Raw genomic sequence first — 17,113 nt, forward strand, 5'->3', positions numbered from 1 at the left:
TTCCTAGCATCTAGAACATAGTAGGTGCTCAATAAATATTTGTTGAATTGAATGCCCTGGCTTAAAGCTCTACAAGGGAAGCTGGTCCCAGTTTTCTCAAGAACTAATTTCTCCAGACATGAACAGAAAGGATTATGATAGGGAAGAATAAGGAAAGTTGTGACTAAGACCAATGTGTATAAACAGGACATTCATCAACCTACTTAGATTTTAAAAACAGAAGGTGAAAGCAGTGACAGGTAGTGGCGGATGAATATGACCTGTCAGAATCATGGAAGTACCACTGCTCAGAATGGACTGAGGCTGGAAAGGAAGAATGAGAACAACAAATAAGACATATTTAAGAGAAACTGGGAAAAGTAAAAGGATCAAAGAAGGGACAGGGCTGATGCTCTGAGAAGACAGGATGGTAAGAATTGATGATGGAAAGAAGACAGAGCCAGTTCATTCTGATATTCCTTCTGTTTCCTCTACCAAGAAAGATGGCCTTTGGACTGGAAAAAAAATGGCTAATAGGAAATTGATCAGCTGGAGGGTGACAAAGATGGCGACAAGCCTAGAGATCATGCTGGAAAATCATTGGTTGAAGAAACTGAACATGGCTAGTCTGGAAGAGAGAAGCCTTGGGGTGGGGATGGATGGGTGAGGAGGAACAGGAACATTCTCTTCATGTGTTTGAAGAACTGCCTTGTAGACATGGGGACAGACTTGTTTTGCTTGGCCCCAGGGGACAAAAGCCATAAAGGCAAATTTAGACTTGATGTCAGGAAAAACTGTCTAAAAATTAGAAACATACTCAAGTGCAATGGGCTGCCTTTCCAGGTGCCAAGTTCCCCATCGCTGGGCATCTTCAGGCAAAGGTTGGATGGCCACTTGTTGGGGCTCTTATAGAGGTTTCTGAGACAGGTGTGAATAGGAATATATGGTCTCATAACCCTGATGTCTATGATTCTGCAAGAGTTTATCACATTAGCCTATTGTCACCTTAGCGGACAGACATCATAGCAGATGAATGAGCTTGGATGGTGGGACTTTGAATGCTATTTTGGAGGGCAGCTCTGCCTTCCCCTTCCATCACACCCCACTACCTGTTAGTTCCATCCATCTGATGCCACCCAACCCTTGGAGGAGTATGGTGAAGGTGAGTGTGTGTAGATTCCAGGAGGGAAAAGCAGAAGGGTAAGAGTTATGTGGGGCAAGAGGGGAGGATACTCCAAGCAGACAGGGGGCAATGGCTCCCATTTACCATAACAACCTACTGAAGCCAGTAGCATGGATATTTTCACGGCCATTTTGTAAATGCAAGGACTGAGGTTTACAGGTCGAATGCTTTGCCCAACATCATCCATCCAAAGATTCTCTCTGCTGGGAGCAGAGAACATGAGAAGTTCCTGCCTGCCTTACCAATCAGATGAGGTAGAGTCAGAGATGAGGGGCACTGCTCTGAACTTAACTGAGTCCATCAACCTTGCACATGAAATGGTAATGATGAGATGGAGAGGGGAGGCAGGCGGCTGCATTGCCTGGACATTCATGAGGCAAAGAGGCAAATGCCAGATGGGAACGACAACAGGGAAGCAAGAGAGCCCAGAACAAAAGGAGGTGCTCTCTGGGGAAAGTCTGGCAGGGCCATCACAAGAGAGTCCGAGGAAGAAAGGAGGGACCAGATGGCTTCAGGGACTGCCCTGACAGCCCAGGAAGTGCTGGGCTGGCATCAGCTTTGGAGATAAACACTGCTTAGCTCACCTGGGGCTGAGGTGCAGGCCTGGGGCTTGGCATAGTGCAGGGAGCAGTGGGATGAGTATTAGCCTTGGTGTGGGATAACTGGCATCCAACCCCAGTTGGGCCGCTTTTCAGCTGCGTGATGCCTGGCAGTTAGTTTGACCTCTCTGGGTGTCAGCTTTCCTTCCAATATTAAAAGGGAATTGGGTGAGATGATTTCTCAGGTTCCTTCCAGTCCCAAATTCAGCGATGGTGCAAAAAGGCACTATTTCTTCTGTTTTCTCAATGAAGAACAATGACTTTCAAACGGGAAATCATAGAACAAAAGTGGTGATGAAGTTAAGAGACAGGAGGAGAGGGAAAGTGGGAAGAGCACATTTTAGGCTCAGTGTGAGAGCTGGCCAAACCCAGAATGGTTTAGGAGATGGTGAGCTCCCTGTCATTGAAGGTATTCAAACTGAGGCTGGATGATGATGTGTCAGGTATGTTGCAGTGGAGATACCTGCTCAGGTACAGATTGGACTAGAAGACCTGACCTCTGAGGTCCCTCTCCAAGGCATCCTGTGATTCTATGAAATGAGGCCAGGATCAGTGAGGAGACGGTAAGAGAATACCTGGCTGCCCTAAAACTCTTCAAGTCACCTGGCCCAGATGAACCACATCCTAGGGCATGGAGAGAACTAGCAGAGAGGATTTCTGAGTCACTGTCAGTGATCTTGGAGGAATTCTGGAGAACCACGGAGGTAGAAAAGACCTGGATGTGGGCAAATATCTCAAGTTTCAAAAAGGAGAAGATGTCCTGAGCAAACCCAAGGTCAGGAGCTCAGCTCTAATTCCGGCAAAATACTAGAACATGGTGTCAATGAAGGAATTGTGAGCACGAGTTCACAAAGAACAATCAAGCGAGACAAACCTCAGTTTCACTTTTAGCAGGGAGGACTAGATTGGCAGATGAGTATAAATACAATTTACATAGATTTTAGCAAAGCATTGGATGAAGTCTATCATGGCATCCTTGTGGACAAGATACATATAGAGAGGACAATTTAGTGATTAAGGAACTGGTTGGATTATAGGATCTAGAGAGCACTGATTCATGGACCAATGTTAAGTGAGCTAAAGACAATTCTAGTGGAGTGTCTTGGAGGAGATAGAGAGAGAGAGACATAGAGAGAAAGACACAGAGAGAGTTGGGGGCAGGGAGAGATGGAGAGATGAAGAGAGGGGGAAGGAGGGAGAGGGTAGAGGGGAGACACAGAGACAGAGTCAGCCTGGTTAATAATCTACTTCAGCACACTCCTCGAGGGGTTCAATATATCTTTGACATACTGATTGATCAGCCTCCCACTCAGAACCCAAGTCAGGGAGCACAATGTCTGAGCCCATGATTTCAGCCCTTAGGAAAACCTAACCTGAGTGGAAAGCTCTCTCCACTGATTCCTCACCCCCTTTTGTTGAGATGTCAGATACCATGGGACATCACTTAGACGTTCATGTTTAGTATATTCTTCTTAAGGACCTACCAGGAGCACCAGAATCACTGGGCCTTGGTAGATGTAGTCAACATAGTTCCCGGGTTCTTTGCCAAACCAGCATCTGTAAAGAAAAGAGTCATGTATGAATGTGCCTGCAGATGGAGGCTTCCATCAGCACAGACCAGAGCAAGGCTCTCCTTGGCTGCCATTTGTGCTCAAGACAAGGTTGGATCCTGTGCAAACACAAATCCCAAGCCTTGACTATGGAGAAAATCAGATCTTGATTTGGTACTTTACATTTAATTCCTTTCTGTAGTTGAGTACTCTGCAACTGCCCAAGCCACACTTCTTTGTCTCTGAGTTAAGGTTGGAAGTTCTGCCTTCCTCTCTGAGCTAAGTTGTTTCATGCATCACCAAAGAAATATCTCTCCACATCTTATTGCCCATGTACAATTAGGGGAGATCTGATATCTCACTAACAAGTCTTGCAAGATGAAGGTGGATGCCAGGGAGTCTGGTCTATTCTTTCTGCCATGCTGGTTGTCTTTCAAGAAAGTCTGCTCTGTTACCGAGGTGACACTAACAAGCCATGCAAGTGGACACCACCAATGAGCTTTCCATAGTAACAAGATGGAAGGGAGGGGCTGTTGCTAGCCCTGAGCTCCAGACTTCCATTCAATCGGATTGCTTTCCATCACCAATGATACTTCAGACTTTGTAGCCCACCATACTATTTTCCATCTGCTTCCTGCCCTTTGTTCTCTTGTACTTCCCCAAACTATATGAAGGCTAGTAAGCCCAATCTCACGGTATTTTGGCTGGATGATGAGCTGAGAGACCCATTGTATTCATAATTGCTAGCCTTTCCAATAAATTAAGTGAATTTTGTGCCTCAGTTTACTTTAATTTCAATCATGACACTACTTCCCTGACATTGTCTAGTGATAATGGTCAGCTAGGCATTATAATTCATTGGGAATAGTGTTGGCTGTGAGGTCAGAAGAGCCAGGTTCAAATCTCAGCTCTGCTCTATACTACTTGTGAGGCATTGGCAAGCCACTTAACTAAGCTTCACTTTCCTCATCTGCAAAGTGAAGGTGCTGGACTGGATGGTCTCTGAGATCACTTCCAGCTTAGGACATTTTAGTGACATACCGGCATCCATGAGGAGGAAGACCAGGGTGGGGACAGGGCCTCAAGTCCATACCTTGTGAGTGATCAGTTGAAGAAACTGAAATATTCAGCCTGGAGAAGAAAAGACTGTTCCCAAATATTTGAAGGGCTGCCCTCTGGAGAAGAGATTAGACTCGTTTTCTTTGGCCTCAGACTGAAGGATGAGAAGAGTTGGGGGGAGTGGCAAAGAGGGAGATTTAGGCTTGCTGCCTGGGAAAGCCTCCTAACTCTGAATGCTGTCTCACAGGGAATGGGCTGCCAAGATGTGGTGCGCTCTCCTTCACTGGAGATTTCCCAGTCAGATGATGCATATCAAGCTAATTGGAAAGCAGGGCTATATAAATGGTAGCTATCATCGTTATGAGTTTGTGCTTGTGGCTGTTGTTGTTGGGGCACAGGCTGGATGACCATTTGCCAGGTGTGCCATGGAGGGGAAACCTTGTGTTCCATATGGTGTGGATTACACGTTTGCCCAAGTCTCTTCTGTTGATTAGGTTTGGAGCTTTTGTGTAATTCTGAAATATTGAGAGAATCAGAGGAAGACCTCCACCATGTTGGGAGGGTGCTCTATGGAGGCTTTATGGGAAAACTGGGACAAGAACTATGTGGAGGAGAAGGGGTGGGTGGGCTATGGGTGGCATCTATGGGATGAGTGCTCCTTCCTGCCAAATCCATCAAGGCTCTGTTGATGTCATAGGAGGTCAGGGATGGTAGAAGTATGAGCTAGATACTCTAGCCTCATCACTGTACTGAAAAAGAACTCAGACCCAGATGACAGAAAGAACTTGCCGATGATCACATAACTAGTTAGTGGGAATGAAGACTTGAACTAGGGGCTTTTGACGCTTAGCCCACATCATGTCTCCACCCTATGGTTGACATAAAAAATCACCTCCCTTCAAGCACAGGATGAGGGAGACAAGGTTGTACAAAAGACCATGTGAAAAAGATCTGGGGGTGTTTTAGAGTTCTTTGAGCTCCATAGGAGACAGCAGTGTGTGACTCGGTTGTCATAAAAGCTAATGCCATCTTGGGCTGCATTAGAGGCATCCTCTGCAGGATGAAGGGACTGATCTGTCTGTCTGGCCAAAGATCCAAGCAATCCCAAGAGCCAGATGAAGATCCAGACAACCACAACAGCTTGTAGCCACAAGGATGGTGCTTCCATGTGAAGAAGCATTGACCAAAGGTTTTCCTACCTTTATGACCTCAGCTGGGTCATTTTTGCCTTCATGGGCATCAGTTTCCTTATCTGTAAAATGAAGAAGCTGAGGTCCCTTCCACTTCTACAAGTATGATTCTATGATCCTGATTAGGGTTGGAAAACCAAAAAGAAACCCTGGGCCAAGGGCAGAATTTCTCTCTGTTTGGCTCAGAGAAGTAGATATCTAGGCAGGTAAGACTGAGGGTCTCGGGAAGGTCCTCTACTTCATCCTCCCAAGGTTTCAGAGTTACTTGTGGGCAGAGAAGGAAACCCGGGACCACTAAGAGTTCCGAATTTGCCACCCACTGTCTGTGTGACCTTGGGCAGGTCACTTAACCTCTATGAGCCTCAGTTTCCTTGTTTGTTAAGCTAGAATAATGTTCCTTCCTCTGCCTTTCTCATAGCTGCTGTCCTGAGGATCTGATGAGATAAATGTATCTGAAAATACCTTGTGAACTTGAAAGCCCTGCACATAAGGGAGGCCAAGTCATGGTGATCAGGAATGAAGGCAGTGGAAGAATTCGAGGTCCAGGAAGGCTCCTACTTTTGTTTCCATACCCCTTGTACCTGGCACTTAGCAGGTACTTGATAAGTGCTTATGAACCCAGGATGGACAGGGACAGTGTATTCTCCAGTTGAGCCAATATGCCCGGAATAAACCCTGCAAATGGGCAGGCTGGGCCCAGAACTGAATAGCAGGAGGTGAGCAGGCTTGGTGGCCTTTGGGAAATTATAAAGTTCTTGTAATGATCTCTCTCCTGGAAACAAAGGCCCATTTTCTTAATACCAATATTCTTCCAGTGATGCTATTTGGCTGTGAGTCACAGAATATCAGAGTCTCAGAAGAATTTAGGTTGAGGAGTTTTCAAAGGCCAATGGGGAGGAGCCCGAATAGATAAAGAATTAGCTAAAAGAACTGGAAGGAGGGAAGGAAGGGTGAGTGGCATCACAGAAATATCTTATCCCCAAAGAAGATGGGCTGGTCATGTGACAAGAGCAAGGGCTCCATGGGATCATTTCTGACATCATGAGGACACAAGGAAGGCTCCAGCATGTGGGCTGGATCCCTGGGTAGTGAATGTAAAGTAGGGCATGGGTAGGCAAATATGGCAGGTTTTGTTCTGGTGGAGACCTGTTCTCATATGTGTATGTGTTGTCTCCCCATTACAGAGTAAGCTCCCTGAGGGCAGGAGGCTCTCTTTGGCATTGTCACCAATGCTCAGCATAGAAGAACTTAATAAATGCTTGCTGATTGAGAGATTGATTGATAAGGAGACTGGGTCAGATGAATAGATCTTACTCTGCAGCTCCGTAACTTGGAGGATGAGGGGCTGGGGCAGACTGCTCTGGAGTGTAGGAAATAAACACGTGGGGGCAAGAGAGTTCCAAACCAAAGCAGCTGGGACAAATGAAGCTTCAGGGCATCCCCCATTGGGAGAGCACTAGAGTCTTTGGTTCTATTTTGGTGTCCCTCTCCTCTTCCAGCTCACTTGTCAGCCTGCTCCATCTCCACACTGGCTGCCACATCCTCTCCTCTGTTTCCCAGCTCCCCTTTCAGTTTTGTCTTTCCCTATTAGAGTGGAAGCTCCTTGGTGTAGGGGCCACTTTGTTTTCTTGTTTTAGCATCTCCAGAGATTTGCTTAGGATTCAGTACACAGTAAGTGCTTAATGAATGCTCTATCTTTCTCTATCTCAGACTCAAGAGTGTAGACAAGGACTCTTCAGCTCCAGCTTCTTGCTAGGGGGTCCTTTGTGGAGACAGAAGTCTTGGGGATTTCCATTGGTGATTTTACAGTTTGAAGGCCCTTGGGAAGAGCATCCCCACCAGGACCCATGGTAGATGACAAGCCCAGTAACTTCCATACAAGAAACTGACTGGGTTCATTGGTTCACTGGGTTCACCATGAGGGCTGCCCTGGAGACAGGCAGTTACCACCACTGCCTAGAGGCCCCTAAGCTGCCTGCTGTAGTATTAATGTGCTGAAAGAATTGAATTGACTTTAGGGAGACCCAGATATTATCAAGTTGTCAGGTCCCAATGAAGGTGTTGTTACTTTCCGTCACTTTCCATCTCTACGTAGGGGATGCATGTACCTGGAATGATGAGCACTGTCCTAGATGCACTTTCAGCACATTTGGAGCCTGAGGATGTGGACACATTGCCACCCCTGGGGCCCAGCTGGAACTCATAAGGAAGTGGTATCCATGCAACTGCAGGCCATCCTGGAGTGTCATAGGTCCTCACTACAGAAAGGAGGACTTGCTGACTCACCGTGATGCCCCATGTACTGGACATCTCCTGGAGCCAAAGACCAAGAACTCAACCTGTTGGTGCCTTTGGTGACTTGAGTGGGCATAGCACATCTGGAGTTAAGTTCATGACCAGGGCTGATGACAAGGCATGGAGAACTCTAGAAAAGTACTGGAACTTTTCTTTTCATCCCCTCAGGGGCACCTCCCTGACCATGACATTAGGTGGACTTAACGTGCAAAAGAAATTCCACTCCTCACAGACACACCGCCATTCATTCACGAGATTTCTGATTGCTGATGATGGCTAATGTTTCTACAATTCTTTAAAGTTTGCAAAGCACTTACTACGCATTACCTCATTCAATCTTCACAACGATCCTATAAAGCAGGTGCTGTTATTTCTGGATTAGGTTTGGGTTTGGTTCTGGTTCTGGCTTTGGTTTGTTCTGGCACCAACAATTTTAACCACACCCTATCCCCCGTAATATATGTGATGTATAAAAGGAGTCTCTCCAGCTAGCTCCCAATTAGCTACAATATGAATTATCTGTGGACATTTTCCCCAAATCCCACAGAGGCAGGACCTTGCTTCACATCTCAGCCTTGTCTCCTGATAATTCGAGTGCAAAGTCTCTGAACAATGCCATTCTAGCACCTGTTTGAAAAATGGAGTCAGAAAAGGGTGTCAGTCCTGCCTCACTGGCCCCCAGCCAAGGCAGGCCAATAAGTGAAATCCTAGAGGAGGAAGCTGCTTACTGCCTTTGAGACCTCCAGCAGCATCTTCATCCTTTTGTACCTTGGCCTCCTCATTGGTAAAATGAAGGGATTGGACTGTGCGGCCTCTAAGGTCCCCACTAATGCCAGCTCCATGATCCTATGTAATACTCTGCCTTCCAGAACCAAGCAGAGATCAGGTCCGGATTAACGAGTGTTTGATCTTTCTCTCCTACTGCTTCCCTCTGTTCACACAGGTAAATAGCAGAGGACTCAAGGCACACATGCACACACGCAAATATGAGTATTTTCACTCACTGCTCGTCTTCATAGTAGAGTTTGCCGATGGCCCAGGCGATGATGATGGGGCAGGGGATGACTGAAAGAGAGACAGGCATTAGGACTATGATGGGCATCTATGTGATGAATGACTAGGGGAGATACCATCACAGCAGGCAAGCACATCTTTCACTTTTACACTGAGCCACCCCATGAATGGGGCACATGACTATACCCCTGAATTTTCTCTTCCATTTGGTCAGACTCCAGACCAATATGGGTTTGAAGTAAAATGGGGTCACAAGTGGGCATGGAGGGAGAGGAGATATTTCAGTGTTGGAGTGTGTGTGTGTGCACACGCGCGCGCATGTGTAGGGGCCTCTGGTAGCATTCTCAAGCCAAGCAGGAATTTTTTGGATTATCCATGATTTGGGGGCATATGTCTTGTGTTTAGATTGTCCTTGCCTCTGCTCCCCAACTCAGCACAAATTATCAAGTGGAACTATCCAGTGAAAAGATGTCCTGAGCTTGGGGCTCTTGGCCTGGATTGAGGTAAGTTGCATAATACAGAGAAGATGATGGTAAAGAACCTTCCCCTAAGCCTTGGGGGTGGCCCAGGACAACTCCCCTCCCCCAACAATGCAAAACCACAACTTACACCATCCAATGAACAGGAAGACCCACTTCCTCAACTTGTCTGTAGAGTAGGTCATGACAATAGCTGTATGTAGGTAGCAGCCTTCAACAAACATCCAGAAGAAATTGGTCACCACAAAGTAGTTGAAGATGGTGGTGATGCATCGACACCAAGCCTGAGACAAGGTGGGGAGAGAGGGTCAGTGGAGGGGCTGCAGTGAATACTTGGAGCTATCTCTTAATGGAATCTTCAAGCTGGAAGAGACCTTAGATATCACTTTCATCATTGGGCCTTCAGTGCTTGACCCTTAGTAGGTGCTTAACAAATGTCTTGGATTTCAAGGACTCAACTTTCATTCATGTCAATTGCTTCATCACCTCAGTCTCAGTCCTGTATCTCAGCAATCCTGGTCTACAATGATTCATTCCCGATTTCACGTTATACAGCAAGTGTTCCAAACCTTTTTCTTCTCTGCCCGGGCCTCCTGCCTTACCATCCCCCCCCAAACTTAATGTAGATCTTTGACTGCCCTTCTTAACTAAAATGGAGATTATGTGGTAGGAATTCCAACCCTCAAATCCAGCCCTCCACACCCCACAATTTTCAGTGCCTTCCCACGTTCTCCTCCCCATTTTAAGAGGGAAATGTTCCTTCTTGTTAAGGGTAACCTCTTTAGCTATGCCTTGGAGCCCCTCCCCTCCCATCCCCTCCAGGACCTCACTCGATCGATTATCTTGTATGAACTGATGCAGAGTGAAGTGAGCAGAACCAGGGCAACAACTTACAATAACAACAATACTGTAAACACCAAGAATTATGATCAACACAAAGACCAGTCAGGCTTCCAAAGGGTCCAAGGAAGAGCATCTTCCCTCCTGACAGGGAGGGATGGCTTCTGTTTGGGGCTGTGGCCCATCAGGGTACAAGGGACAATGCAGATTGGAGGGGAGGGGAGAGATGCAGTGTGTGTGTGTGTTTCATGTGTGACTGTGATAATGATACAAAAAGAAGGAAAAGAAAGGTGTCAATAAAACATTAACCAAATACACAGATGAGAACAAAAGGAAACTCAGGAGGGGACAGTCAAGCGGGGCAGTATCGGCACAATTTTTAATATATGCTTTAACAAAACTCCAAGGGATTCACAGTTTTACATAAGAAGCTGCGTTTTTTGTTCTTCATATACTAAAACAGCAGAGTAACAGGGTCCAGCTGGGGCTCCTCCCCATCTCCAATGCTCGCTGCCCATGTGATTTTGGACAAAGCACCTTAACCTATCTGGGGGCCAGTTTCCTCTTCTGGGAAATGAGGGGGCCAAGCTAGATGCCCTCTGGGGTCCCTTCAGCCCTAGATCTCTATGACTGGGATAAGCCACGAGAGAAGCCACATGTGCCTTCTGGGAACACTGATCTTCTGGGGCAGAGAAGGGTTTTGTCCGGCTCAGGTTAGGGGTCCACCTGTGGCCAAAGTTTGGGCTTAGTTTGTACCTCGTGAAGAGAGTATCTAGGCTACTTCATGGACTGATATCCCTGCTTCTCCTTCTAAATGTTCCCAAGCCATCCCGTGCATACTGTTCTAGAGTTAGGCCAGGAATCAGAGTTGAGTTCACTGGCTTCCACCAAAGGTCACTGGCCTTTGTGCTGAACCTCTCTCACTGCATCCCACAAGACTCTTGGAAGCTGGCCACCACCCCAGTACCTCGTTGTTCTCATGGACCGTGTGGTCGATCAGCTGCAGGAGGAACCAGAGGATGTTCCGGAGGATGAAAGTCGTGATGAGATTCCAGTGAATGATATTCCGGAGGCAGCGAATGCTCCTGTGCAGGGAGGCAAAGGCAGTGAGGGTGGGGGCTCATCACAGCCCAGTGTGTGCATCCTCCACTGAGCCGCCAAAGGGATCTTCCTAAAGCCCAAGTCTGGCCACGTCACCCCTCCCCTGCCCCTGAGGAAACTCCAGTGGCTCCCTATTCCCTCCAGGATCAAAAGCCTAGCGGAGAGAAATGGAGAGGGAGGGGAGGAGAATAGAGGTCAGAGGAGGGAAGGAGCCAGAAGAGAAGGGACATGGGGGCGGGGAGGGACAAAGGGAGAAAGAGGCTGAGAAAGAGAGAGACAGAGACAGTCAAAGACAGACAGAAAGGCAGAACAGGCTAGAGAAAGAGACAGAGACAGCTCGACACAGAGAAATACAGGGACAGAGATGGCAGGAGTAGAGACCGTCGGAGACAGAGAGAGCCTGAGAGCAAAGGTTGTCATGAGCAGGAGAGGAGCCGTGACTCACTGCAGGCCAAGGAAGAGCAGGAAGGCAGCCAGGAGAGCCCCCATGGACACGCAGTGACCCAGGTAGTTGACGACGAGTGCTATCTTGTAGTGCACGTCATACTTCCTCTGTGGGAAGACACACAGACAAACACACAGACAGACAGATGGATGCAGAGACTGGGGAAGGAGAGATGGTCTGGTCCTCGGGGAAGCAGGGGCCAGGGAGGAAGCTGCCTTCCCTGCTCCCAATTCCCCAGAGACCCTCTCAGGCCCAGACACAAGGTTCCCTCTCAGTGAGGAGCCTGGGCCATAGGCCTGGCTCCCAAACAGTTTCCCTCTGGAGTCTTTCTGATGCAAGGCAGGGACCCCTCCAACCTCTGGACCCAGAGCAGCCTGCTGGTGGGGGGACATTGGAGAGTTTCCTTGTTTTCTGTCACTAGGCTGGGCGCCAGAGGCCAAACCTTGAATCAAGGCTGTGACATTAATATGCTGTGCCACCTTGGTGAAGTTACTTGACTACTCTGGGCCTCAGTTTACCCTCTCTGCCTATCTCACAGGTACTGTGATGAAATAGTGAGATCATGGATGAGAAAGGCTTTTGAGTGATAGAAGTCTCTCCTAATGTCCTTGGCCCTGCAGCCATCTTGGGTTTGTTTATACTGTTCTCACCCCTTGGGATACTTTCTCCCTCTCTCTATCCTTGCCTACCTAAGCTTGAAGCCTTAGCTCAAGTGCTCTCTTCTCAATGAAACATCCCCTGGTCCCCCAAGTACCTGACTCAATACTCACTGGAATGGTCCAGGGACATTTAAAGAGCTCCTGCCCTGACCATACTTCAGGCCCATAACCGCTCAGCTGACCGATAGAGACTCACAAGACTGAGACCTGGAAGAAACCTCTGAGATTGTCTTGTGCAGCGCCTCCTCCTCCCCCATATGGGTGAGGAAGCTGAGGATCTCAGAGATGTTCAATGTCCTGGCCAAGGTCACAAGGCCGGAGGGAGAACAGAAAATGCAAATCAGGGCTCGATTTATTGTTTCGTTGATTGTCAGTTGTTCTATGTTTACCAGCACAGGACTCCATGGCACCATGAGGTTGACAAAGTGCTTTCTCTGGGAACCTTCGAGGCAGGGAATCGTGATAATAAATAACCCATATTTCTCTAAGGCTTTAGTGAGTGCTTTGAAATAGCTATGCAGAGTGTCAGGATTATTATCCATCTTTAATGAATGAGGAGATTGAGGCACAGCCAAGTTAAGAGACCGCTCACCGTCTGGCTGCTGGGGAGGAAGGGAGGGATGGGGGCGGGGCAGACATGAGGAAGAAGCAAGGGGAGATTTGAATCCAGGGCTCTGGCTTTGAAGTCTCCTCTTTTCCCTACCACACTATACTTCAGTGGTAAAAGATCTCTGGCCTTGAAGGATATTATGTGAGGGTGGACTAAATTACTGGAAAGAGTTCCAAGTCTTTCCCTTTTTTTTTTATCTGTGGTGAGAAATGGGAGGGAAGAGTCTGTATAAAATACTGAAGTGAATTTCCTTGTGTGCTGGACATGACTGAATACCCTTTGCCCAGAAGAAGGCCTCCTGGACGCCTCTGTCTGCTTGTTGCCCACCTCCCTGGGACCACTGGGTGTGAGGGGAGGGGGCTCTGTTCTGTTAGCACTCCAGCTCCTCCCTGGGACTTCCAGTACACCCCATCTCCCCAAGCAATCTGGGACGCTCCCTCTCATCTCCTCCATGTTTGAGCACAGCGCAGGACTGCCACCCTAGGGGGCCAAGGAAAAGCTTTAGAATGAACACCCCTCCCTAAAATCCTTGTGAGTGCTATGACAGAAACATCTGCCAACAAAGCTTCTGGTCATCCCTCATATTTGGGGGAGGGCACACTCACCTTGTCGTCCAAGATAGGTTCACACTGGGAGTAATTGATCCTCGAGGCCCAGGTCCCATTGCCTGTGCATTCTCGGTAGGCATTCCCTGCAACAAAACCGCAGTGGGCGGTCAGAAGGAGGGCAGTTGGGAGTGGGATGGGGGAGGCAGAACACTGGGCTGTCACAGTGGCCCTTACACAAGGTTTGGAGGGTGTCTTGATGTCACCATTGACTTGCTGCCTTTTTCATCTCCTCCGTTAGAAGGGAAGCCCTTTGAGGGCAGGGACTGGGCTTTTTGCTTTCTCAGTATCCAGTCCTAAGCACAGTGCTAGACACTCAGCAGTTGTTGATCAGTCCCTTCCTTCCTTCCTCCTTCCCTCCCTCCTGACCTCCCTCTCTCCTTCCCCCTCCTCCCTCCCTCCTTCCTCCCCTCCTTCCCTCCCTCCCTCCCTCTCTTCTTTCTTTCTTTCCTTTGTTTGTTTGTTTGTTTGTTTCTTTCTTTCTTTCTTTTTCTTTTCTCCCTCCCTCCCTCCCTCCCTCCCTCTCTTCTTTCTTTCTTTCTTCCTTTCCTTCCTTTCTTTCTTTCTTTCTTTCTTTCTTTCTTTCTTTCTTTCTTTCTTTCTTTCTTTCTTTCTTTCTTTTTCTTTTCTCCCTCCCTTCCTCCCTTCCTTCCTTCCTTCCTCTCTTTTTTCTTTCTTTTTTTTAGGGGCAAAGAATTTGAGATTTTGTTTTTAAATTCACTGCATTGTGTAGGTATACACTGGTTATATAGTAGGCCCTTAATAAGTGCATGCTGGTTGACTGATTGATAACTGCTTTGGTCATTTTATCATACATTCAGAGATCCTCTGAGACACCTGGTAATGGAGCACACGTGGAGAGCTCCTCAGGCCGCCCTCTCCCCACTCCCCCACCTAGAGAACCTGTGTGAAGGTGTATGCATTTGGCTCTGCATGCTTGGGCTTCACACTAGGGACTGGATCACAGGAGCAGAGATTTTGAACTGGAAAGGGCTTTAGAGACCTTCTAGTCCAGGCTCCTCTTTTACAGAGTGGGAAACCAAGACCAGGAATATGTAGTGACTTACCCAGGGTCACATAGGCAGGAAATAGCAAAGCTGGTGCCTGGACTCAGCTCGTTTCATTCCAAGAGTCAGGGGATCTTCCCCTGTGTGATCCTGACCCTCATATTCGTTTCTCTGTTGGGTTCTTGATTATTAATGTTCACTCTTTCATATTTCCTCTCAATTTAATCCAGTTATGGCTTAAAACACAAATATTCTCCCTGCCACTGCCCATGCAAATTGAGACATCAGTTATTTATTTAGGAGGTAATTGGGGTGAAGTGACTTGCCCAGGGTCACACAGCTAGGAAGTGTCTATGGCTATATTTGAACTCAGGTCCTCCTGACTCCAGGACCAGAGTACAATCCACTGCACCACCAAGCTGCCTCTGTATTGGTTATTTTCTACGTACACCTCTGGGACCCCAGTGGTTGTGGGTCATAAACGACTCTAGCCCTATCAAAACCAAAGTCACATGATCCCTTCAGCCCAATCCCTCTAAACTCTCAGCCCCCGTGGAACACGCTGTGCAGACGGCAGGGAAGGAGCGTGGCTGTGCCCAGTTGTCTGCTCTGAGCAGCACGAGGCTGTGTTTTTACTCTCCGGAGCTGAGCAGGCATTGAGATGGTGCAGGGAGGGGCTGGCTCTGTCACACCCACGGCAGAGAAGGAGCCAGGCTCTGTGGTGGCTTGTGCCTTTGTTAACTAAATAAGTAAATAGCTAATAAGTAAAAAACTCACATGGAAATGCTGGTAGAGAGCACAGATGCAGACAGAAGAGGGCTGAGACTGTGGCAGAAGCCAGGAAGCCCCGAACCAAGTTAATTTAAAAAGTCACCTTCACTTATTTGACAGACACTGAATTAAAAAAAAATTCAATTCATACTCGTGGGGCTTCCAGAGCAGAGTACTTTATTAAAGGAATTGGTTTTTAATAACTGCTTTGGGACTCAGTCATTAAAAAATAATGATCATTTGGTAGCTCTGCCAAGGAGAGCTGGTTCTGGCTGTGGCTTCCAAGCTAGGAAGGCTTCGAGCATGGCCCAGAGACTGCGTGTCTGATTGCACATGTCTGCCACCCAAGGCGCAGCTGATGGAGGTGGGGAGCAGCTCCTCCTGAGAAGCTGCAGGGAAACGTCCACAATCTCAGGCTCTCTGCTAGTGCCAGGGGCTGTGATCTGTGCTGGCAGACTGGTGGAAGGACAAAGTCAGGTCTAGTTGTCTGACCGTTGGTGTGTCTGCTCTTTGAGGCCCGAGTCCAGACCATTTCTACCAGAGAGCCCACCCGTCCCATTTGTGGATCTGAACCCAGGCCTAGGGATGGTCCTTGGTGTCAGGGAACTGGTATTGATGGGCTCTGACTGCCGGATATAGAACTGTAGCAGTTCATAGCAGGAAGGGTCCTTGGGCATCACTTGGTCTAACCACACTGAGTCACAGGAAAGGAGACTTAGGCCAGAGAGAGGTGTTGGGGCAGCATTCATCCCCCACACCCTGCGTCTGCCTGATGCTCTAGGAAGGAAGAGCCCTCCAAAAGTCTTTCCAGTGTCCTCCCAGGACAGCTAAGGGGGGGGGGTGTGACCAACTAGACCTAGGTAAGTAAAAGGTTGGTGGTGCATGGTGTGATAGAGCATGGGCCTGGCATGAGAAGACTTTGGTTTGAATTGGAACTCTGCTGCACCCTAGCTATGTGACCTTAGACAAGTCACTTCCTTTCTGGGCCTCATTTTCCCCACCTGTAAAATAAGAGGGTCAGACAGAATGGCCTCTGAGGATGGGAGTATCATTCTGGAAACTGAGTATAGGAAGGAGAGAAGGGAGAGACTGGAACCATATTGGATTTGCCAAACTGGGTCCCACCACAATATGGAGTCCTTCCATCCTGGCATTCTGTTGACAACACTGGCCCCAAGAGACACTAGGCAGTAGAACGTGATTGTCCTCCATGACACCAGCCTCAAACAGGTGGATGCCAGCTTCTCTGTCACCATTATGAAGAGTGCTAACAGAGGGCAGTGTGTGCCATTGGTGCTTAATCAACACTAAATTGAGTTATTCACTGGCTGCTCAGCTCCCCTGCCAGCTGAGTGGACTTTAGGGCTTAAGCCTACTTAAATTAAATTAAATTCCATAAACAAAGGAAAGTGCATAGTGTGTCTAGCAGTCCCTTAACTCTCTGAAGTAGATTTTCTGGAGTGTTTCTTCAGTAGCCTCAATAAACTCATCTTTCTCAAATAAACATAGTTGAAAAGTCAGTTCAGTTGAAGGCGGAGGCTCAAAGGATGTCTCCATGGAGCCATTCACACTTTTTATGGATGTTAAGAGAGACACAGCCTTCAGGCTTGACTAACCATCCCCTGCAAAATTAGCAACTTTCTTTTGAACATAAAGATTTTATGACGTCCCCCCCCCATTGCCCCAAATGGCTTCTATCCTCACTTGGGGGTGTCTTTCTGAAAGTA

General features: G+C 47.8%; 1 protein-coding gene across 6 annotated transcripts in view; it reads right to left on the reverse strand.

The window, feature by feature from the left end:
* The window catches only part of CRHR2 (corticotropin releasing hormone receptor 2), a gene marked incomplete at its 3' end in the record, with an annotated part of 93,596 nt that overhangs the window by 14,273 nt on the left and 62,210 nt on the right, over positions 1 to 17,113 (reverse strand). For 3 of the 6 annotated variants that reach the window (XM_036738354.1, XM_036738356.1, XM_036738355.1), the window contains 6 exon segments: positions 3,246 to 3,318; positions 8,860 to 8,920; positions 9,479 to 9,632; positions 11,156 to 11,273; positions 11,735 to 11,841; positions 13,609 to 13,694. In XM_036738354.1, the coding sequence (XP_036594249.1) occupies positions 3,246 to 3,318; positions 8,860 to 8,920; positions 9,479 to 9,632; positions 11,156 to 11,273; positions 11,735 to 11,841; positions 13,609 to 13,694 (599 nt within the window). 6 annotated transcript variants of the gene reach the window in all.

Source organism: Trichosurus vulpecula, chromosome 9 (assembly GCF_011100635.1).
Source record: "Trichosurus vulpecula isolate mTriVul1 chromosome 9, mTriVul1.pri, whole genome shotgun sequence".
Lineage (NCBI taxonomy): Eukaryota > Metazoa > Chordata > Mammalia > Diprotodontia > Phalangeridae > Trichosurus > Trichosurus vulpecula.